Source organism: Marmota monax, unplaced genomic scaffold, assembly GCF_021218885.2.
Source record: "Marmota monax isolate L192 unplaced genomic scaffold, Marmota_monax_Labrador192_F-V1.1 WCK01_AAM20220418_F8-fsc00031, whole genome shotgun sequence".
NCBI lineage: Eukaryota > Metazoa > Chordata > Mammalia > Rodentia > Sciuridae > Marmota > Marmota monax.
In genome coordinates, this window is record NW_026695197.1 from 3,799,666 (window position 1) to 3,824,133 (window position 24,468).

Genomic DNA, 24,468 nt, shown 5'->3' on the forward strand with positions numbered 1-24,468 from the left:
AGAAGATGGGAGGGGAGGGGATGGGGGATAGTAGAGGATAGGAAAGGCAGCAGAATACAACAGACACTAGTATAGCAATATGTAAAACAGTGGATGTGTAACTGATGTGATGCTGCAATCTGTATTCGGGGTAAAAATGGGAGTTCATAACCCACTTGAATCAAAGTGTGAAATATGATATGTCAAGAACTATGTAATGTTTTGAACAACCAACAATAAAAATTAAAGGGAAAAAAAGGAAAAAAAATAAAAGCCTTGTTATAAATGACAATATTTCAATATTGGGAATGCATTTTTAGGCTTTTCAAGTATTGCTCCATGAATCCTTTAGAAGATCATGTTTAAGGTAAACAGTGATTTGAGGGCCAGAGTTGTATGTTCTGCTTTCTTTTCAGCTTTTGAAGTTGATTTCCTTGTTTCTTTTACCTTCAAATTCTTTTAACAAGCAGTTTCAGTTTCTATTGGAAGCAAGAAGTTTTGCAAAAACAAAACAAAACAAAACAAAAACATCTTAGATTTCCAACTTAGCTATCTCAGTTACATGCCAGAAACGAATACATAATGATAATGAAGAAAGAACAACAGTGAACGTCTGGTTATAAATTGGAAACAAGAAGACCATATATATCGTGGCATCCCAATAATATCTTTTTTTATATATTTATGTTTGTTTCCCAGCCAGTTCCAGAAAACTTTGGTGAGTCTATTTTGAGTTTTCCTCTAGATTACAGTAAAAGAAGGTAATGTGGATAGTGAAATGACTGAATAACCTAGGATGTGTTTACTCCTAAGCCTAATGCATAATCGCTTATGTAGCACTGATGTGTAATTGCAGTGAAATTTGATTGAACACTGGCCTCTTGAATTAGCAAGGGAATGTTTGTATATATTGTCCTCCTTCCAGGGTCCGTATGTTCAGCAGAAAAAGAGATGGTGGCTCAGGGAAGGCCAAATACAGTGACAGACATCCACTCCATAAATGCTTGCCTTTGTTTTTGTTATTTTGAGTTAAATCAGATGAACCTGATAATACAGGCTGTATTCTAAACATTTGTTTCCTATTTAATGTAGTCATTCAATCTGGTCTTTGAAGGTTAATAATACATAGAATGACCAATTTCTTATTCCTGAGTCATTGGACAGGACAGAGTAAATATCAAAAGCCCTTTCTTTAGTTCCCTGTCTGGCTGATGGGAGGCCATAATCAATTAACTAATTGATTAAGACACTGAATCAATCAACTGGAATAATCAATTGACGTTGAATCAGAATCTAGTAGTCACTTATCTGAGTCAAAATAAACTTGTTTACTTTTGATTATATAATTGATAAATATTTTCTCCTACCCTAAACACAATGTTCAACTTACTCTTTCTTTGTTATTTTGGTCAAAGATATAGATGGTGGAACTGAGCAGGACATTTTCAATATCAATGAAGGTTTGTACATCTCTGTTTTTTTTTAACCGCATCTTTTCTTTTATTTTTTTAGTTGTAGTTGGACACAATACCTTTATTTCATTTATTTATTTTTATGTGGTGCTGAGGATCGAACCCAGCACCTTGCACACACTAGGCGAGCACTCTACCACTGAGCCACAACCCCAGCCCTAACATCATCTATTATGTAGAGAGTTTGAACCCAATTTACTAACATGAATTTTTCTTCTTCACTCTTCTCTTAGATTTGCATCTGGATCTTTTTGAGGGAGACATCAAACTTGATGGGGTGAGTTGCCAAAGAACAAGGAAGATTCTTCTATTGATTGCAGAAAACTCTATACACAGTGTCTGAGGATGAAGGGCAGCATGGGTTTTGCTCATTCCTGCCTAAGGGCACAGAACCTTGGAGACACATTACTCAATGAATGCATGTCCTTGAAGGGACTCATAACAGTGTCTTCATCTTCCATTCCTCAGATTTCTGTGTGGTTAAAGCCACCATCAGTCTACCATGGATGGCTTGATCTTATTGGTCTGACTGCTTTTCATTTTTGGAGCAATGTGGGAGATTTTCATTTTGATGTAGAACTCCATTGATTCAGTCTAGTTGAAGCAAATTAAGTATATTTGTAAACCTCTTCAATGAGTCGGGCTTTTTGCCATAAGAAATAGGTTTGATGACCTCTCAGCTAAAAATAATGTTCCCAAGTAAAAGTTGTCCCAAACCTGTTCACACAGAGCACTGCTGATTCTTATCTAGCCATCATGACGCACGTGTAGATTTTATCCAGATTTATAGGGACTTCAAAGTTCCCTATTACAAGCACTATTTTTTTATGAAGATATAAACATCTTATTTTAATAGTAGTTTTTAAAAAAATCTTTATTCTATTTATTTATTTTTATGTGGTGCTGAGGACTGAACCTATGCAAGCCCTGTACAGCTGAGCTACAACCCCTGCCCAATAGTACTTTTTTTTAATGCATAAACATTTTATTTTGAAATGTGTGCATGTTTCTGCTCAGAGAATTTAATACCTCTTGTCCCCCACTCTTGTTTTAAAAAATATTTCCAGTTTTGAATCCATGCTACCTATATCTGTATGAACTACAAGCACTATTTTTTAAAGACAAGATAGAATTTATCAGGCTGAGGTTGTAGCTCAGTTCTAGAGCGCTTGCCTGGCATATGTGAGGCAATAGGTTTGATTCTCAGCATCACATATAAATACATAAAATTAGGTCCATCAACAATTAAAAAAACCCCAAAATTTAAAAAAATGATATAATTTATTGTCCACCAGATTCATAGAGATTTTTTTTACCTTACTATCCATTTGGTGATGATAGAAAAAGAGATGCTTATTTATGACTGGTTTTATCAAATATTTTTATATAGGAGAATGCACAACCCTAACAAAAAGACAGAGAACTTGACAAGAGCCATCATGATTTAGAATACTTGTACCCTTTGACCTAGAAATTATCCCATAGAATTTTTCAGGAGAATTCTGCTCTTCCTTCAGACCCACTCCATCACCTCCTGCACCCCAGAAAGACTGCTCACCTGCAGCTATGGGTTACACATCTGTGTCACCTGCTCAGCTCTAGAATACTGTCTTCCCCTCTGGGTATAAGCTCCATGAAGTTGGAGACCTTGGTGTACTTCTTACAAAGGGATTCCTTTTCTCTAGAATAATATTTGATGTATTGGCTGGATGGATACATGAAGAAAATATTTTTGTTTTATATTATAAAATTTAAAATCATTACAAAATTTTGAAGACTTTGGCTCAGCTGACATGTGACTTTTTCTGATTTTGTTAAATTCAGGTTTTTGAGGTTTTGTTCTCACTTCATTCTTATATATTTCTTTTTAAAAACTTTCTTTTCTCCCTTCCTTCCTTCCTTCCTTCCTTCCTTCCTTCCTTCCTTCCTTCCTTCCTTCCTTTTCCTTCCTTCCTTCCTCCTTTCACTGGGACCTGGGGATTTAATCCAGGAGCACTTTACCACTGACCTACATCCCTAGCCCTTTTTATTTATTTATTTATTTTGTGTTAGTGTCTCACTAAGTTGCTAAGGCTGGCCTCAAACTTATGATCCTTCTACCTCAGCCTCCCCAGTCGCTGTGATCACAGGCTTGCACCACCATGCTGGGCAGTGATATTTCTCTGTCAACTTTATGAACAAAATGATAGGAATTAGTTATTTTTTTCCTACGAACTTCATTATATTATGATAAAAGTAGGGGTACACACACAATTTGTTTGGGCTAGCTGGGAGAGCTTTAAACTTCATTTATTTCTAGATTAATTATTGATCATTTTTTCCCCTAATTCATTTAACTAACCCTTTCACATCTATTTCTGACAGGCACAGGACAGAAATTCTATTATTGGAGATACATACAGATGGCCTCACGTCATTCCATATGTTCTAGAGGATAGCTTGGGTTAGTATGCACCTCAGAGTGTCCATAGCTAATCCATGTTCCTCACAGAACACGATGACAACCTATATAAGGGTAGGCTCGTGTGGCATTCAAGGTTTTGTGTCTTTGTTTGTCTGTGAGCTGTGTACATTTACTTTAAAAAGGAAGCAAATGAACACTGAAAAAATCCCATGTGATTCAGCCTGAAATTTGATGTGTTTTGATTAATATTGGGATCAATTCAACCAACATTTATGCAGAGCTTAAATGTTATTGGATACTAGGGGCATAAAGATTAGGAACATACTCTGTATTTTAAGGCATTAGTTTCTCATATGTTCAAGTTTTAAATATGAGTAAAAAGCATAAATAACCAACCAAACAAAACTTTAACGACGACATTGTTTTACCAACATTTTATTTTGCCAAGACAGGGATTAACAAGAACACACTATCTTTTATCGTTGTGTTTCCATAAAACAAATAACATTATTAGTTCAGTGTTAGGTCACTAAAAAGTCAGAAAAACCTAATGCAAAACTAAGGACAGCTTTTATGTATTTATTTATTTAGGGTACCTGGGATAGAACAATCCATGGCTGCTTAACCACTGAGCCACATCTCCAACCCTTTTTATATTTTATTTAGAGACAGGGTCTTGCTAAGTTGCTTAGGGCCTCACCAAGCTGCTGAGGCCAGCTTTGAACTTGCGATACTCTTGCCCCATCTTTCCGAGCTGCTGGGATTACAGGTGTGCATACCCGGTGACCAGCTATGGACAGCTTTTTGTATCCAGTTGTGATAAAAAAAAAAAAAAAAACCCACACATTGTCCTCATTTTACCTGTGGACTGGTGACTGTGATGTTATTGACCAGGATCAGTTTAGATATTGCTCTTTGAGAAAACGTTGGGGAGAAAAAAAATGATGTTTCCTTAAACACATTTCAGTTGAGATTCAGATAAATCAAAATTTAATTAAAATAGAAAAAGCATTATGGTTAGTGATATGTTCAAAGAGCTCTGAGGGCACATTGGAGGAAATTTCACTCAACCTAGACATAAAGGCATCTGCAGTCAGGAGAAGATGACAGTATGTAGCAGGGCTGTGGTGAAGGTCCTGCAGATCGTACCCCATACATTTGTGCTTGGAAGAGGGAGAGGTGGGATGGAGCCAGGTTTGTGTTCTGTTCACCAGGAGACATTTGTTTCTTTGAGTGAACAGGTTGTTCACCCACCTGGCCATCCAGCACTTGCAGCACCGCATCTGTCCAGATGAGGAGTCCCTTTCCAATTGACCCCATCTGGGCTAGTAGGGCCTCTGATAACAAGAGAAGGGTACTTTAGGCAGGTGGCCCACTATGTGCAAAGGGATTAGATCTTTCTTCTGTATTAATTCCAAAAATTCTGGAAGAAATTGATGGAGATGGGAGAAAACTCCTACTTGGAATTCAAATTGAGATTCTTAAACTAATGACAGCAAATAGATAGTCGTGACGCAGATTAGGAAGAACTTGAATCTTGGTATAAGACACCTTGGTGTGTATACTGATGGTAAGGTAGAGCAAAAAAAAATTTTTTTTATTGTGAAGGTAAGAGAGTCATCCTTTCATTTTATAATAATTACTGTGCTTACAGTATAAAGATGTTATTAGTGGGGCAAAAAGACAGTAGGAGATCATTTAGAAGACTATCAAAGAAATTCAGGGAAGAAATGAAGAGATTCTGAACCAAGACTATCTCCAGGAGATAGAAAAGAGTGGATAAATCTAGAAGAGACTTAGGAGGCTACTGTCAGCTTTGGTGATTGACTACGAGAGTCAAGAAGATGGTTAGTAAAGATTGGATCTTAGTCAACTGGGTAGTGCCTTTAACAAGAATGGGGAATATATCTTTTAAAAAATTCTTTTAAAAATATCTATTTACTTATTCTTTTTAGATATACTTGACAGTAGAGTGTATTTTGACATATTATCCATACAGGGAGTATAACTGATTCTAATTAGAATCCCATTCTTGTGGCTGTACATGATGTGGAGTTACACTGGTCATGTATTCATAGATGAACATAGGAGAGTCACATCCAATTCATTCTACTGCCTTTCCCACGCCCATTCCCCCTCCCTTCCCTTCATTCCAAGACTAGAGAATATATCTTAAAGAGGGTAGGTTAGTTTTCTGGAAGTTATTTGTCAGCATACAGAATTTAAATTGCATCTCTAACTTGTGGTAGTGATATCAAATAAAGTGTTGATGTGTGGTCTGATCATTAAAGATACAGAAATATTTGGGAATCATTAGGATGTAAGAGATAGTTGAAGCCATGGGTGTGAATGAGTGTCTCTCACAGTGTCTTGTCAATAACTGACACTTCACAGATAACTGGATTATACTGAGCGATCCAGAAAGATTGTGTTGAGTGAAAGGAGAGCCAAAGATGGAACTCAACCTGGGAGAACAACTTTGGAATTGTTACAGGAGCAAGATCTGATCAAAGTTATTGAGAAAGGAGGACTGGCCTTAAATGTGTATAAAAAACATAGTGGGCTAGAGAAAGCCAAGGCAGGAATAATTAACAGTGTTAGAAGCTCTCAGAACTCATGGAATATGAGGAAAGAAAGATGTTCCTTGACTTTTGGAGTTGGGAAAAATCTGAAACACTTAAAGGATTTTTTTAAAAAAAAATTTGAAGAACTTTTATATTTAATTTTTATATATATCTTTAAAAATATGTTTGTAATATATTCAAATTAATGAAAGACAAGTGCACTTTAAGCTGATTATATCACTTAGTCTATTTTTGCATGTATTCCAATCATGCCTAAATATCTATTTTTAAGTAACATTATAAACAATATGAAAAATGTCTTGCAGGTAGGAGCTATTTTTCATCTTATGAATCTGAGGGCATATTATAGGCAGTTAAATATTTTAAAAATAAATAAATAAACATATTATCTGAATTGGATGTAATAGGTTGAAAATTCAGCCTAGATCCAAAATGTGCACATTTTACATAGTTCTAATCATGATGTTTTAAGGTTTTTGTTCTGCTTTTTTCATTTTGTATTATTGCATTTTTTTCATGTTACATAATCTTTTTAACAGAATGAAACTTCAAATTTTTGTAGGTCAATTTTTATTTTCAATTATGTGATTTTGATTCTTATTTAGAAAGTACTTTATCTCCATGTAATATGGTAGAATCAAATTTATTTTCTGCATTCAGAATAAGAGAAGTGTTTCCTCACATTTCAGAAATGTGAAACATTTCCAAGTAACTCAAACTAAGGAAATTATTGAGAAAGGCCACTCTCACATGAAGCAAAAATGACTTCTGGAAAGTCTTCTTTCTCAGGCTCTCGTAGGCCTACCTAAGAAATTGTATCGTAGGGCTGTAGATGAAACTTCAGCTGTGGTCTGGCTGGTAGATGTGGCCCCTCTGAAAGGGGTAACACTTGGAGCATCCATTTCTAGCTTCTAGTGAGTAAGTTACAATTCCTTGCTTGAGTGCTCAGTTTTGGAGAAAAATCTTATGGGGTGGAGGCTAGATGTGAATTAAGTGAGTGTGAAAATGAAGTGGAAGGGGGTCTGAACCTGAAGAGACCAAAGAGGGGATGATAATCCTGCATAATTGCTGGCTGAAACCCTAGGATTTTCAGGGACTTACCCTTTTCCTTGGGAGCCAAGGTGGTGGTTGTTTTTTTTAAATTGGTACATTATGATTAAATATAATAGTGTGATACATTATGCCATATTCATACATGCACAAAACATAATTTGGCCAACTTCATTTCCCAGTATCTTTCCTTTCCCTCCTTTTTTGGGAGCCAAGGGACTTTTATGACATGATCCTGGTGGAGCTTTTCTACATCCATGATGCAATCAATAAAGGCTTGTGGTAGGACAGGCATATGGCAAACGAACATCTTATCATGGTAGAGGTCTTTCCTGCTAATACTACTCTCATGTATACTCACATATTGCATTTTCAAAACAGTCCAACATGGGTGGAAATTCTCATCAATTTTGATGAAAGGCTTAGATTAGCAAGTCCTGCTTACTTTCTATTCTAAAATGGTGATGTTGTGGTTGGTTTAATCCAGGCTTATTTTAAGAAAAAGTTTGATTTGAAATAGTGATACAAATGTGATATTTTTAGTTCAGAACATTTTATTTATTTATTTATTTATTTTTTGGTACCAGGAATTGAACCCAGGGGTGCTTAACCACTGAGACATATCCCCAGCCCTTTCTCTCTCTCTCTCTCTCTCTCTCTCTCTATATATATATATATATATATATATATATGTGTGTGTGTGTGTGTATTATTTAGAGACAGGGTCTTGCTGAGTTGCTTAGGACCTCACTAAATTGCTCTCCTTAGAGAATATAGCTTTGAACTCTTGATCCTCCTGCCTCAGCCTCCTGAGCTGCTGGGATTACAGGAGTATGCCACCCTACCCAGCTATAGTACAGAATATTTTGAAATGATTTAAATATTTGACAAGAAATTACTATACCTTTTGTAGCTATTAATGCAGTCATTAAGATAACGATAAAGATTTAGTGGTATATTATTTAGTAAACAATAGTTCATATAATATTATATAGACTGTAATTTTCATTTTTTTATAAAAATACATGTGTGCTCTGTATGTACCATAAGCAAAAAGTATGGTAAGGGTGATTATTTCTCAGTGATAGGATTTTAAATTCCCTTCTTTTAGTTTTTAATGCCTTTTCCAATGTTTTCACAGTAAACATGCATTACTTACGTGGTATTGTAAATGGTTCATCTCTGAGGGCCTGTTATGATTTATGGATTTTGAGGCCTTACCAATGACAGTCATATACTTGTATTTAATTCAGCTTGGACAGAGGTGTTGCAGGTCATCCTCCTTGACAGGGTATACAAAAGTTATGTAGGAAGGAACTTCCTTTATTTGGAACTTCATCTTTCTTTCTCTTCTTATGCTCACAGTAACATTGCAAAGTTGATTTTATTTCTTCACTAAACTGATGATAACAGCAAAGCTCTTAAGAGTAATTAAATTAACAAAGGTTATAGGTCAGAAGTTAGGTGAAGACGCATGAGAACTTGTTATGTCTGGCCCTGGGGTCCTAGCATTTCCTATTCTCCACTACTACTTCCAGGCAGGCCACCATTCTTCATTTAAGCAGTGCCTGACTCCATTTGTGTCAGACCCTCCTTTCAGGTCACCCTCAAAGTTTTTTTTCCCTCTATATTTTGTTGTTTTAATGTGTCTGCCTTCTTTGAGCTTCAGATCTCTCTAACCCATGAGCACTATTTTTATCTCCTAATAGTTCTTAACTCCATTTTGGTCATGGACTTGGTTGCAAACCTCTCGAAAGCTCTCCTTAGAGAATATAGTTTGCAGGTATAGATAGAGGAAAAGATACATTTACTTTGCATTGCTATTTTATGGACCTTCCCTTCTCAAGGTCCTTGGATTAAAAACTCTGCTGGGGCCTTTAAATATAAATGGTAGTTCCTTAGATAAAGCAAGTAACATTGACTGTTCATTTTTTTGTGGAAGAGGCGGGTAGTGGGGATTGAATTCAGGGGCACTTGGTCACTGAGCCACATCCTCAGCCCTATTTTATATTTTATTTAGAGACAGGGTCTCGCTGAGTTGCTTAGCGCCTTGCTTTTGCTGAGGTTGGCTTTGAACTCAAAATCCTCCTGCCTCAGCCTTTCGAGCAGCTGGGATTACAATCATGCGCCACAGCGCCTGGCTTGACTGTTGCTTTTTTTTTTTTTTGAGAGAGAGAGAGAGAGAGAGAGAGATAATTTTTTAATATTTATTTTTAGTTTTCGGTGGACACAACATCTTTATTTTATTTTTATGTGGTGCTGAGGATCAAACCCAGTGCTCCGTGCATGCCAGGCGAGTGCGTTACCGCTTGAGCTACATCCCCAGCCCCAATTTTATTTTTTATTCTACTTTGTTATATATGACAGCAGAATGCATTGCAATTCATATTACATGTATAGAGTACCATTTTTCATATCTCTGGTTGTATATAAAGTATATTCACACTGATTTGTGTCTTCATACATGTACTTTGGATAGTAATGATCATCACATTCCACCATTATTAATTACTCCATGCCCCCTCCCTCTGCCCAATCTAGAGTTCGTCTATTTCTCCCAGGCTCCCTCTCCCTATTCCACTACGAATCAGCCTCCTTATATCAAAGAAAACATCTGGCATTTGGTGTTTGGGGATTGGCTAACTTCACTTAGCATTATCTTCTCTAACTCCATCCATTTACCTGCAAATGCCATGATTTTATTCTCTTTTACTGCTGAGTAATATTCTACTATGTATATATACCACAGTTTCTTTATCCATTCATCTATTGAAGGGCATCTAGGTTGGTTCCACAGTTTAGCTATTGTGAATTGTGCTGCTGTAAACATGGATGTTGCTGTGTCCCTGTAGTATGCTGTTTTTAAGTCCTTTGAGTATAGACTGAGGAGAGGGACAGCTGGTTGACTCTGTTGATTTTGATCTATGTTGTATATCCTCCGAGATAAAGAAACACCCTTCCTATTGTTTAGTAATGCACTGCTAATGGACTCCAGAAAAATATAAGGCAAAGTAAGGATTCTGAAGAATAATCAAATACTTGAATAGAGTACTTAATTGGTACTGTATACTAAATTTTATAAAAACAAAATGTTGGAAATTCTTGAAGGAACTAACTCATGATAGTCCATAGAGTACATAGCCTATATCCATGGTGAATTATTCAAAGGTGATTATTTTAATATGTGTATTTTTCTTTTTACTTGTTTATTTGTTTTCTTTCTACATTTTTTATGGGTGCATTAGAGTTGTACCTAGTGATAGGATCTGTTGTTACATCTTTGTACATGCACACGATTTAATAATCTAATTTGGCCAGTGTCACTCCCCAGCACTCCCCCTCCCCCTTCCTCTCATACCCTGGTCCCTTTCTTCTAAACCTCTCCCTTGGTTTTCCTTCAGGTGTGAATGCTAAAGCGGTTATCCTCCAGGCATTTGATCGCTATCGCCTGAAAACATGCCTTGACTTCAAGCCTTGGTCTGGGGAAGATAACTATATAGCATTTTTCAAGGGCACCGGGTAAGTGGAGGGTTACTAGGGGTTTTGAAGAGACTGTTGTACCTAGGGAATCACCTCACAGTAACTGCCCAAGGCCCTGACCATTAGGGTAGGGCCATGGCTTCTTTTTCTGTTGGTTGCAGAGCAAGACAGCTAGGTCTAGTTTCCCTGGCATAAAAATAATGTTTTCACACATTCAACCAGACTTTCAATGTTAAAATGAATGTGACTGAATGTCATCTATTCCACAACCTTGTGGATTTCCACCCATTTGTAATTGAATACTCTTTATTCTCTCTTAAATAAAAACACTTTTGTGTGCCTGTGTGTATTTAACTTAATTTTAACCTAAAAATTATTCTTACCTAAGAACGTGGGAGCATCTTTGCTTGGAGCTCAGCATTCTGAGTGGTTGCTGTGCCTGGGAAAGCCCTTGTAAATGGGCACAGGAATACCTAGGATGATCTCATAGACTGAAACTTCCAGGAATATCAGGACCAAGCTGCCTGGGGAATCACTTGCTCCTATGTTAATATGTAGCATTAGGGCAAGTTCTCTAAAGATCTCTGGCCTGCAAGGTTTTTCATGCCTCACCAGGATTGTGAGAGAAATGCACAGTGTCTCAATCTAGGGAAGGGCCAGGGGGTGGGCATTCTCCTCGAGACCTCAGTGTGCATCTCTGTAACACTTCCCCCTCTCCTGTAAACTCTCCTAAGCTGCTGGTCCTCGATAGGAAACAGGCGTGAGGGGAAGCAGCAACTTTCCATTGGGAACAATTGTGACAGGATAGGAACCGTGCAGCATGAGCTCTTGCACGCGCTGGGATTCTGGCATGAGCAGTCTCGTTCTGATCGGGATGACTATATCCAGATAATGTGGAACAGAATTAAACCAGGTACATTTCTTCTCTCTCTCTCTCTCTCTCTTTACATTTTTAGACTAAAAATGTTAATGCCAATGGTTAATAATTGAAAAACTGACATCTTGCTGCCTTACTTGATTTATCCTCTAACTCAGTGTAATCTGAAGTACCTTAAAAGTCATTGGGTGCTACCATACAGGAATCACAGAACTGTGATTTAGAGCTGTATATAACATAGAAACTAGTGTTTCTCAAGACATGTTCTATGGGATACAGTCCCACATATTCTTACACGTGTCCAATGGGAAGGAGTCTGAAGTCAAACTAGTTCAGGTGAAAAGAAATTAAAAGTGCAGTTAGTTATATGATTGCCTGGCTGCAAACTAAGAGATTTCTAGAGCAAGCGAAGTGTTTTAATCTATGGCCTCACTCTTGAGTATTCTCACAGTTTTATTTTGGATAGGAACTTCTGCCCATATTTGATAAGACATCTATATATCTTTGGAAATCAGGCACACCTCATTATATCCACAAAATCACCTGATTTCAAGTTCTGATCAATTGCCCTTGACTGTGATGCTGAGTTGCGTGGTATCTTCTTTAAATATATTCATTTTAGTTAAAAAAAAATATTTACTTTCAGTACTAGGGGTTGAATCCAGCAGGCTGTACCACTGTACTACAGCCTCAGCCATTTTTATTTTATTTTTTTATTTTTGAGATAGGGTCTCCCTAAGTTGCCTAGGCTGGTCTTGAATTAGTTATCCTCCTGCCTCAGCCTCCTGAATAGCTGCTATTACAAGCATCTGCCACTGTGTCTGGCCAAAAATGAATATTTTTTTCCTTTCCTTATTTTTTTATCGGTGCATTAGAGTTGTACATAATGATGGGATATGTTGATAGCATATTCATACATGTGTGCAATATGACAATATAACTTGACAAATGTCACTCCCCGGCACCTCCCAAATGAATATTTTTAATTGATAAATTGTAACTGAATACACCTATGAGCTACAAAATGTCATTTTGATATATGTACTCAATGAGGAACGATTAAAACAGGCTAATTAGCATGTCTATCATCTCACTTGGTGTTTTTATAAGACATTTTAAAACTACTCTTAGCAATTTAGAAATATAAAATAAATTATTATTAACTGTTGTCACCATGATTTATACGTATCTACAAATATTCCAGCAATCCTGGAAAACGTCTCTGACCATGTCAATCCTTTTTCTAATGATTCTTGTCTATATTATTCCCAGGTCCCATTTGAACCACCCTTCCCAAAGTCCTCTTAATTTTATCTCCATTTGCTGTGGAGATGAAACTTAAACTTCCGCCCTGGCTGGCCCATAATCCTGACTGTTTCGTTACCACTTTTTAGAGCCTTGGATCAGGCCCGCATATTCCAACTTGGGACATGGAATCTTAGATATATTTAGTGTGATTGCTGGAATCACAATTCCAAGTGTGAATATTATATTCTAAGATAGGAAGATGTTAAACACTCAAGGTACAATAGATCCTTTGCATAAAAGTTTGCTATATTTTATTCTCCTTCTCTAAGTGAACAGTGTGTAGAGAAGATACATTGGTTTTATGAACATCAAGTAATCAAAGATTTTTTTATGTACCACTTAGGTCGAGAGCACAATTTTAATATTCATAATGACAAAGAATCAGATTTCCTGAATGTTCCCTACGATTACTTTTCTGTAATGCACTACAGTAAAATTGCATTCAAAAGTGGACAAGACCCTACAATTATAACAAAGATGGCAGACTTTGAGGATCTGATTGGCCAACGAATGGATTTCAGTGACTATGATCTCCAAAAGTTGAATCGACTGTATAACTGCTGTATGTGACAAGTTCTTTGAAATGTGCTGTATTTCCCTCTGCTATGTGGAAGAAAATGATGGTCTGTGCCATTGGGGGTTTCTGAGAATATTTATGTTTGACTTTCAGAAAAACAAAGTAGCACCCAGATCCCAGTTTCTCACTCAGTTGTAGCATTTTTCTTCTCTCAAGGTCTGTCTTTGAGTTCTTTTTTTTTTTTTAATTTGTAATTGGATACAATACCTTTATTTTGCTTATTTATTTTTATGTGGTGCTGAGGATCAAACTCAGGGCCTTGCCTGTGCTAGGCAAGCACTCTACCGCTGAGCGACAACCCCAGCTCTGCCTTCGAGTTCTTAAAAACAGCTTGAGTCCTTTTAGGAATACACCTCAGGCAGGGTTTTGAAGCTGTTCCTAATTCAGACATGGACCCAATTTGATATTCAAACCTCTTTTCAGCTAAAATGGGGTACACACATTTGTAATATAAATAGGATCAAATAATCTGGGTTGTGGCTTAATGACTTGAATAACAAGGGGAGTGTAGACTCAGTTTCTACAAATAGATAATTAGAAGAAAATAAAAGGCAATACAGGGCTGGGGTTACAGCTTAGCAGTAGATCACTTGCCTCACATGCGTGAAGCACTGGGTTCGATCCTCAACGCCACATAAAAGTAAATAAAATAAATAAATAAATATTATGTCCATCTTAAAAAGAAATCTTTTTTATTTATTTATTTTTTAGTTGTAGATGGACACAGTACCTTTATTTTTATGTGGTTCTGAGGATTGAACCCAGTGCCTCACACATGCGAGGCAAATGCTCTCCTACTGAGCCACAACCCCAGCCCCTTAAAAAGAAATCTTAAAAAAAAAAAAAAAGACAGTGCAGCCTATGTATGCTGATCCACAGAGGAGGGGTCTCCAGCTCAGATCAGCTAGGTGTTCCCCTCAATGATGACCTTCTAAACCTTCCTCAGACTTCTGTGATAAGCTCAGTTTTTTTTTATTACTTAGATTATGATGCTTTGTTAATAATTTTTTTTTTTTTTGCAGCCTCTTCCTTGAGTTTTATGGACTCATGCAATTTTGAACTGGAAAACATATGTGGAATGATACAAAGTTCAGAAGATAAGACTGACTGGAAGCGAGTTTCAAATGTTTCTGGGGGTCCAAAGACTGATTATTCCAACATGGGAAAGTGTAAAGGTAACAGGACTGAGGGACTTCTAGATATTATGTTCAGTGGCCCCCCCGTTTTCCTTTTACTATGAAACACTGGGATTTTATCTTTCATTTCTGTCAGAATTATCAATGATAATCCATTTGGTTGCTACAAAGGAATGAGCTTTGTGCATTATAAGGACATGGGTGATATCTTTGCTTTTATACTCTGAGAACATTTTTCTTTCTAGTTTCTGGGCTGCCTCTCTCTCCTGCCCACATAGTAGGCTCACTTCTCCTAAAGCACTTACAGCTGCACCTTGAGTTAGCCTGGGGACATACAGATACTGTGGCTTTCTACCTACCTGGATTTCAAGCCCTACTTTAAAAAATTTTTTTTATTTGTTCTTTTTAGTTATACATCACAGTAGAATGTATTTTGACAGATCATACATACATGGAGTATAACTTCCCATTTTTGTGGTTGCACATGATGGTCATGTATTCATATATGAACATAGGAAAGTTATGTCTGATTCATTCTACTGTCTTTCCCATTCCCATCCTTCCACACTTCCCCTCACTCCCCCCCGCCCCACAAGCCAGTGAACCTTCCCTTCTCCCTGCTCCCACCTACTGTGACTCAACATCCACTAATCAGAGAAAACATTTGGCTTTTGTTTGTTTGGGATTGGCTTATTTCATTTAGCATGATCGTTTCCAGTTCCATCTGTTTACCAGCAAATGTCATAATTTCATTCCTCTTTAAGGCTGAGTAATAGTCCATTGTGTATATATATCACATTTTCTTTATCCATTCTTCTGTTGAAGGTCACCTAGGTTGGTTCCATAGCTTAGCTATTGTGAATTGAGCTGCTGTAAACATTGATGTGCCTGTATCGCTGTAGTATGCTGATTTTAAGTCCTTGGGGTATATGCCAAGGAGTGGGATAACTGGGTCAAATGGTGGTTCCATTCCAAGTTTTCTGAGGAATCAAGCTTCTACATTGGGCTGAATTTCTATTCCCCTTTTGCACATTCCCAGAGGGGGAACAACTCTCCATGCTGTCTTACTGATGGTAACTACTCCCACTTATAGCTTGGCCAGGGATGGGAATGTTTGAAAGATGCTCCTTGCAGAATATCTGTCTTTTGATCCTGCTTCTTAGGTATAGCCTGAAGGCTTATATTGGATTTTTTTTTAAATTAGTATTTTATACATAAGCTTGCTTTATCTTTACAGCTCATAGCAAATGAAGATAAGTGAAGATCAGTGCCCACAAGCAAACTGCTACTATTGTAATTAATATTTTTATAAGTAATAGATTGGGGTTGTGTTCTGTCAGTCAGTACTAGAGATATAGCTTAGGCTCCTGAAGTTTCTCCCTGGGGATTTACCTCCTGGTACTAATTGGGCCTAACCTAACTAACATCACTATTAACAAACACACATTCCTCTAGCCAGCATCTGTTTTTTTTTTCTCAATTCTTTTGTCCTCATACTAGGTTCTGGTTTCTTCATGCATTTTAACAGTAGCTCTGTAAGTGAGGGGGACACAGCAGTGATGGAAACTAGGATGCTGTACCCTAAAAGAGAATTTCAATGCTTGGAATTTTATTTGCATAACAGTGGAAGTACAAATGACTACCTGAACATATATGTCAGGAATTATGCTGTAGATGATGTAAGTGGTCATCGGATCCTTGTGAAACAAATAAAAGGTAAATATTAATATTTTTATTTTGGGGGTTCAGAGTTCTTTGTTTATTTAATGCAGCAACTTAATATAGCAGAGGTTACTGACTCACTACTTAATCTTTTATTTTTTTTTTTTTTGGTACCAGGGATTGAACCCAGGAGCACTTAATTTCTCTGACTCACTACTTTGTGAATACAACTTGATCTTTGTTTCTTAAGGAAGCCAAAGGGAGGGTCCTTTGCTGTGTTTTATTTTTTAGTTTTAAAAACAATTTTGAGGGCTGGGGATGTGGCTCAAGCGGTAGCGCGCTCGCCTGGCATGCGTGCAGCCTGGGTTCGATCCTCAGCACCACATACAAACAAAGATGTTGTATCTGCCAAAAAACTAAAAAATAAATATTAAAATTCTCTCTCTGTCTCTCTCAAAAAAAAAAAAAAAAAAACAAACCAATTTTGATAGTGGGGATTGAACCCATGGGTGCTTAACCACTGAGCCACATCCCTAGCACTTTTTTATATTTTACTTTAAGGCAGGCTCTCATTAAGTTGCTTAGGCCTTGCTAAGTTGCTGAGGCTGATTTTGAACCTATGATCCTCTTGTTTCAGCATCCTGAGTTGCTAGGATTACAGAGATGTGCCACTGGGCTTTTGCTGTACTGTGTGACACTCAAAAAATAAAACTGGGCCACATCCATGTTTATAGCAGCACAATTCACAATAGCTAAATGGTGGAACCAACCTAGATGCCCTTTAGTAGATGAATGGATAAAAAACTGTGGTATATGGGCTGGGATTGTGGTTCCAGTGGTTGAGTGCTTGTCTAGCATGCACCGGGCACAGGGTTCCATCCTCAACACCACATAAATGTAAAATAAAGATATTGTGTCCACCAAACACTAAAACTAAAAAAAAAAAAACCTACCTATGCTATATATATATATATATATACAATGGAATATTACTCAGCAATAAAAGAGAATAAAATCATGGCATTTTCAGGTAAATGGATGGAGTTTGAGAATATAATGCTAAGTGAAGTTAGCCAATCCCAAAAAACCAAATGATGAATGTTTTCTCTGATGTAAGGAGGCTGATTCATAGTGGGGTAGGGAAGGGGAACAAGAGAGAATTAGATGAACTCTAGATAGGACAAAGGGGTTGGAGGGGAAAGGAGGGGACATGGGGTTAGAAATGATGATGGAATGAGATGGACATCATTATCCAAAATACATGTATGAAGACACAAATGGTGTGAATTTACTTTGTATACAACCAGAGATACGAAAAATTGTGTTCTATATGTGTAGTATGAATTGTAATGCATTCTCTGTCATATATAATAAATTAGAATTAAAGAAAATTAAAAGGAAAAAGAAAAAAAGAAATATAACTTGGTTTCTGGAATTGTGCAGTTCAGTCCTTAGAAAGTAATAAAAAAAATTAAAAGGAAAAAAGAAAAAAATAAATATAACTTGGTCTCTGGAATTGTGCAGTTCAGTCCTTGGCAAGTAATAACCCTGCAATGAGAACTAGCTTAAGCACAATGGGAAGGGTTGCCAGCTCATTGTAACTGAACTATGGAATGGATGAGGGAGGAGCTGGCCTCAGGGGCCCCTGGACCTGTCCCTGAACATTGCTGGGGACCTTGTGTTTGATCTCAGAATGGCCTTGTTCATACACTGGGACTTAGGCTGTTTAGTTTCCTATATTACCTCATACCCCATGTGCCATTTGACTAGAAAAGGGACTCCTTTAATTTCCAGCTTAAAAAATAAATGCCACCAAAGGATGCTGAGTGTTATGACTTGGACTAAATGCAACTTCCTGAGTACAGAGGCGGGTGCTCATCCTTCAACCCAGCCCTGAGTTGACCACCTGTTAAAGCAGATGGCCAGGATGGTTCCCTGGGGAAGGCAAGGGAAGGGCAGAACGTGGACTGGCAAACAGATGACCGTGTGCTCTGCAGGTTGACCTCTTGGTTTGATGTACTGAGCAAAACCTATTATGAAATAGACCCACATGATGCTGTGTTATGCCATTTCCTCCCCTCTGCTTAACAATAGAAACAATCTGAAATACAGAGGCTATTTTTCTTTGTGAACACCTATGAGCAGTGTGGTTCTTAATCTCACTAAGAATACGTACACAGTATGCACACACATCATGTATGAAATTAAATACAATATATAATTGTAGATATGAAAACCATGTATAGAAGTCTCATATATGCATTACAAATATATATTATATATGTATATGAATCTACATACTAATATATATATGCATCACTGTCCAGGTTTGAAGGGAATTCCTTCTCCTTAGCAACTGTGAGTGACTCGCTGATAAGCAAACACAAAGGGATCTTAAGAAACTAGCTAGGGGTACAAGATGAGAGTTGAGAAGGAATTGCAGACAGGGAGACAAGAAGTGATATACCAAATATCAGAAAAATATTTTCAATACATGTATGAATTCAAATTTAAGTCACTAGTAAGTGATCTGAGGAGTACCTAGTAGGATGTGGACCTTCCAGGGTTTGGTAGATCTCTGTTTTAAATACTGCTGAAAAGGTGATTGTGCATGTAAAGAAGGTATACCAATCAAACTATAAAAATATTAAAGGCAGCATTGGCTGAATATCACAAAGTCATGGGCACAGGTGTTGAGTATAGAGCTTGCTTGACTGTTAGCTACCAGAGAATGGCAGGTAATTCATAAGTTGGGCATGGAGAACTCATGAGTCACACACTACTGCTTGCTTACCTACCTCTGGCAAAGGGTGACCTCCCTGAGAAACAACTATATATGCATTCAGATATTCTAGAGAACAGTGTGACTTCCACAGAAATACCTTGAAATCCTGGGCTGGAAAAGTGAGATCATACCTCTGATCTGTAGGAAGCAATACCTCTTGGATGATCTAGGAAGATTAGAGCTCTAATGTTCATTTGCCTGTGATGCATAGTCCTTTGTCTTCTTTGAAATAATGGCTTTTTTTTTTTTTTGGCAGAAATACCCATTGGGATCTGGAAACTTTACTACATACCACTGAAAATGGTCAACAAATTTAGAGTGGTGTTTGAAGGACTCAGGGGCTCTGGTGCATCATCAGGTGGTCTGTCTATTGATGACATCAATCTTTCGGAAACACAGTGCCCTGAACATGTGTGGCACATAAGGAATTTCGAAGAGACCATTGACAAAGAAAATGGAATTCTATTAAGCCCTCCATTTTATTCTCCTAAAGGTTATGCTTTTCAGATTCAATTCAGTCTAAAACCTTCGACAGATGCACAGATATATCTCCACTTGGTCTCTGGAGGCAATGATGATTATTTAAAGTGGCCATGTCCTTGGCAACAAATCACGATGACACTCTTGGATCAAAATTCTGACATTCGACGGCGTATGTCCAACCAGCTGAGTGTAACTACAGACCCATTTCTGCTTGGTTCGTGGCTCATTTTATTTATTACTAATACACAATTATTGCTCCAGGAGGGACAGATGATTTGGGAATGACAAATTGGATTGCACAATTGGTTACTTTTGGAATTTGAGCTCCAAATCTTAAGAATAGGGGATGCTTACAGGCAAGTCTTTATTGAGGACAGAGTCTCTGAAGCAGGAGACTACTAAGAATATCAGCAAGGACTTTGACAAACAGGGAAGATATTAGCTGGGTCCCTGGGAATTGATGATCATCCTTGACTTCCATGTTGTTCAAGCAATGTTGTTTTTAGTATGATGTGCCTGGGTTCAAATCCAAGGTTTGCTTTGCATTAGTTATGTGACTGTGAGCGAATAATGTTTTGGAGTCTCAGTGTCCTCAGCTGTGAAAGTAGGGCAGTAATTCTCCCATAAATTGTTATGAGGATAAATACAGATCAAGTACGGAAGGCTGTTGGAACATCCTGGTACGCACAATTCTCAGATGTTGAGTTTCTCTAACCCATAATGCCTTGATCATGCCACTGGGGTTGTCAAAAACAATTCAGCTCTTGGAATTTGGGTAGTTTTGATCAGGAGGAAGATCTTGGGGGTGGGGTGGGGGGAGGTTGTACTGGAGTATTGGTAGGAAGGGTATGGAAAGAATTGTGATCTCTTATTGAAGAGTTCTGGAGGATTTGCTAATAGTGAAATCATTCTTCATTTTTTCCAGTCTCAAAAGGAAACAGGGCCCAGAAAGCCATGATCACTCTTCTAATTGTAATACTCTTTTGTTTCTGGAAACCTGACAAAGGAAAAAATAGAATTATGGCAAGCTACCTATTATTGCCAAATTTTGAATTTTATAAACGTTTAGAATTTTTTTTCACTCTTTCCTTAAATTTTTCTCCCTGAATGACATTGAAAATGGCTCAGTTTTGCCAGGCGTGGGTGGCACACACCTGTAATCCTAGTGGCTGGGAGACTGAAGCAGGAGGATCGCCAGTTCAAAACCATCCTCAGCAAAAGCAAGGCGCTAAGCAACTCAGTGAGACCTTGTCTCTAAATAAAATACAAATAGGGCTAGGGATGTGGCTCAGTGATCCAGTGGCCCTGAGTTCAATCCCCAGTACCCTCCACACACCCCAAAAAGAAATGGCTCACTTTTGATGGATCCTCACCTTTTCCCAGGAGCAGTGCTTCTTGCTGTCTTGTATGTTGGAAGGACTTTGCTCTTTCAGGTGAATAATTTGATTAATGAGATAATTTATTCTATGCTAATATTGAAAACTCTCTCAGCAACCTATTGCTTTAACTTAATTTAAAAGGATGATCTGTAACTCAGAAGGCCACTGGGGCATGGTTCTAAGTGTCAGAAGGGTTTCTGTACCAGTTAGTAAGCAAAGGTGTGTTATCCTCATCTAGGGGACTTTGGGTCCTGTCCACTCTAAGCAGGGCCCTTCCTGCCAGACAATCTTATTTCCTTTAGGACATGAATAAGCTCCAGTGAATGAATAAGCTCCAGTGGCTTGCCAGGGAATATATCACAGGTCAACAGCATCATTGTATTATTTGGGGCCCATCCTAATTTGTGTTTCACATTGCCTGTTCTTTCCTACCACCAAAAGCCATGCTGATGCTAAATACAATCCATTAATATAAATTGCTTTTTCAGATGATACAAAGTATTTTTGGGACAGGCCTTCTAAAGTGGGAACACAGACCGTTTACCCTAATGGAACTGAGTATATGATGAACAAAGGCTATGGGAGCAGTGTCTTCATAAGCCATAGCAGGCTGCACAGCAGAGAGTTCATAAAAGGAAATGATGTTTATATCCTAATGACAACGAATGGTATGTCAGTAAAAGTAGTTTTATTTAAGTTAATTTTTTTGTGTGTGTTATGGCCATTGGCTATTTCTGATGTTCTTCTGGTTTCATTTTTAGGCATATTATAGGATGTAGGAGGAAATGGGTACAAATGAGGGTTTTTTTGGGGGGGGGTACAAATCATTAACAACATGAAAATTATTAAATTTGAAACAACAAAAGTTCTAGGGTATAGAATTTAATTACTATCACATGGAACAATAGTAGAAAGCTTTAGACTGGATGATTTCTTTAGAAATAAGTTAGGATACAGATAATATTCCCTAGGATTATACTCTATAATTTATAAAATAAAAATAGACAAGTACATGAAATTCATCTGTAAACAAACCAAGCTATTATCTGATACACACATGCACACGCATACATGAAAACATATGTACACACATATATCCTGGCAGTAATCATGTTAGTTAATTGTCTGTTAAATTTTTTTATCCATGGCAATCAATAAATACATTTTCCAGCAATGCAGGTGGTTTCCATGTTTGATGTAGTACGATTTTAACTCATCTACTCTTAAAGATTCACTTGTGTCTCAGTAAATCAGACCGCATTGCAACGAGAGGTGGTACAAACTAGAACCATGAAATTCAAACCACCGTTTTTTACTAGAATAAATCTAGATTATATTTTTTGGAAAAAACTATTGAGGAAAAAAACACTAATAAAGAGAAGACATTTTAGGGTACAGAGAAAAAGAAGTCCCATTACAGTGAGAGAACAAATTACAGTGTAAAGAACATGGCACAGGCTACCAGGGCACCGTACCTTGCTTGAAGTCTCTGCCTCTTACTCTACCAAGCAGGAGACCCTGACCTCGGGCAAGGTCCTTAACCACTTTCCATTTCTGAGCTTTGGTTTTCTCACCTGTCTTTAGTGGGTTGGTGACAAGGGTTTGAGTGCCTCAGAGCTCAGCTCCGAGAGCCCTGCCTCTGTTGATTCCTTATTTCACGGCCTCTGAATTTTGGTGGACCATGCATCATATTATCTAAATTCCTCACAAGGCTGAAGCCTGAACATCTATTTTGAGACTTAAGGGCCAAATGATTACTCAGGCACATGCTGATCACGGTTTCTCTCTCCTGTTGCCCCTCTTAGACCGATCTGACCTCACTCAAACACCGGATCAGAGTAACCCAACCTCTGATCCCAATGACCTCTGCTCAGTAGTCGTATGTGAAAATGGTGGCATGTGCTCCGTCCAGGATGGCAAGGCCGAGTGCTGGTAAGGGGGCACTTGGGAGAGAGCCCCGTTCTTATTGTTAGAACGTAGGATTAAATGCTGATAGTTCATATGAATTAAATTTGTCAATTCTCCTCTCAAAACCACTCACAGAATATTCAGTGTTTTTGCATTCCATTTGGGACTTCAGATACCTATAAGGACAATAAAACTTTTAATGAAAAAAAAAAAAAACCCAACAAATTCTATTCCATGCTTTTATGATTATGTCAAAATGAATCCTATCAATATATATAACTAAAAAGAATCAAGAAAAATGTTTTTTTAAAAAAGAATGAATGCTTAGCATGCTCAAGGCTGTGGGTTCCAGCTCCAGTATCATGGGGAAAAAATTTAAAAATCTTTTAAAGTGAAAAAAATATGACACATTACGTTCAAATTGCCTTAAAAAAAAAGAAAAAGAAAAGGACTCTTTACAAGTTACTTGTTAAGTCCTCGCTTGTCAACTCCTTTTGACAGTCTGGTCCTTTTAAGTATGTTTATCCCCATTTTCTAGATGAGGATACTAAAGTTCTGAGAAGACCTTGACCAAGGTGTAAAACTAGAAGTTGGAGAGGCAAACTTTCTTTATTGGTTGTGCTCCTTCCCTTTGCTACATCTCAGCTGCTGTTTTTCTATTGAATTAGGAATGATTCCATTTTTCCTTTTCATTGTTCCTGTCTGGTCTCCTGGTGCGGGTCTAAGTCCAGAGTGGGAGAAGTAGCTCATATGTCAGTGACTTATTGGTGATCGAATAGACTAAAGGTGATCAACATATTTAATAGGGAGGATTTCCACAGTCAAATATCAATGCATAACTCCAAGTCATTTCACCATGTATAGGTGTCCTTCTGGGGAAGACTGGTGGTACATGGGAGAAAGGTGTGAGAAGAGAGGTTCAACCCGCGACACCATTGTCATTGCTGTTTCTTCCACCGCTGCTGTGTTTGTCCTGATGCTGATAGTCACCCTCATCAGTGTCTACTGTACCCGGAGGAGATATCGCCAAAGGCCAAATTCAAATATTGCGAATATCACTCTGGAAAATGTAAGTTGAGTTGGCTATTGAGTTATTCAAAATCTATTGATGAAATCATATGGAGAATTAGGACTTGTTTTTGGAGGAGAGGGTACCAGGGATTGAACTCAGGGGCACTCCACCACTGAGCCACATCCCCAGCCCTATTTTGTATTTTATTTAGAGACAGGGTCTCACTGAGTTGCTTAGCACCTTGCTTTTGCTGAGGCTGGCTTTGAACTTGAGATCTTCGAGCCTCAGCCTCCCAAGCCACTAGGATTATAAGCCTGTGCCACTGCATCCAGCTGAGAATTAGGGCATTTTTTATGTACTTTTTTTTTTTA

At 37.7% G+C, this 24,468-nt stretch overlaps 1 protein-coding gene across 1 annotated transcript in view; it reads left to right on the forward strand.

Annotated features, from left to right (window-relative positions):
* The window catches only part of Mep1b (meprin A subunit beta), a 44,197-nt gene extending 20,034 nt beyond the window's left edge, over window positions 1-24,163 (forward strand). Inside the window, exons 2-13 of the mRNA XM_046428323.1 lie at window positions 1,395-1,439; window positions 1,685-1,728; window positions 3,816-3,894; window positions 10,892-11,009; window positions 11,705-11,883; window positions 13,499-13,717; window positions 14,755-14,907; window positions 16,369-16,584; window positions 19,572-20,012; window positions 21,666-21,845; window positions 22,983-23,109; window positions 23,950-24,163. Of these exons, the coding sequence (XP_046284279.1) occupies window positions 1,395-1,439; window positions 1,685-1,728; window positions 3,816-3,894; window positions 10,892-11,009; window positions 11,705-11,883; window positions 13,499-13,717; window positions 14,755-14,907; window positions 16,369-16,584; window positions 19,572-20,012; window positions 21,666-21,845; window positions 22,983-23,109; window positions 23,950-24,163 (2,015 nt within the window). The remainder of the gene's footprint in view (window positions 1-1,394; window positions 1,440-1,684; window positions 1,729-3,815; window positions 3,895-10,891; window positions 11,010-11,704; window positions 11,884-13,498; window positions 13,718-14,754; window positions 14,908-16,368; window positions 16,585-19,571; window positions 20,013-21,665; window positions 21,846-22,982; window positions 23,110-23,949) is intronic.
* Window positions 24,164-24,468: the final 305 nt, after the last annotated feature.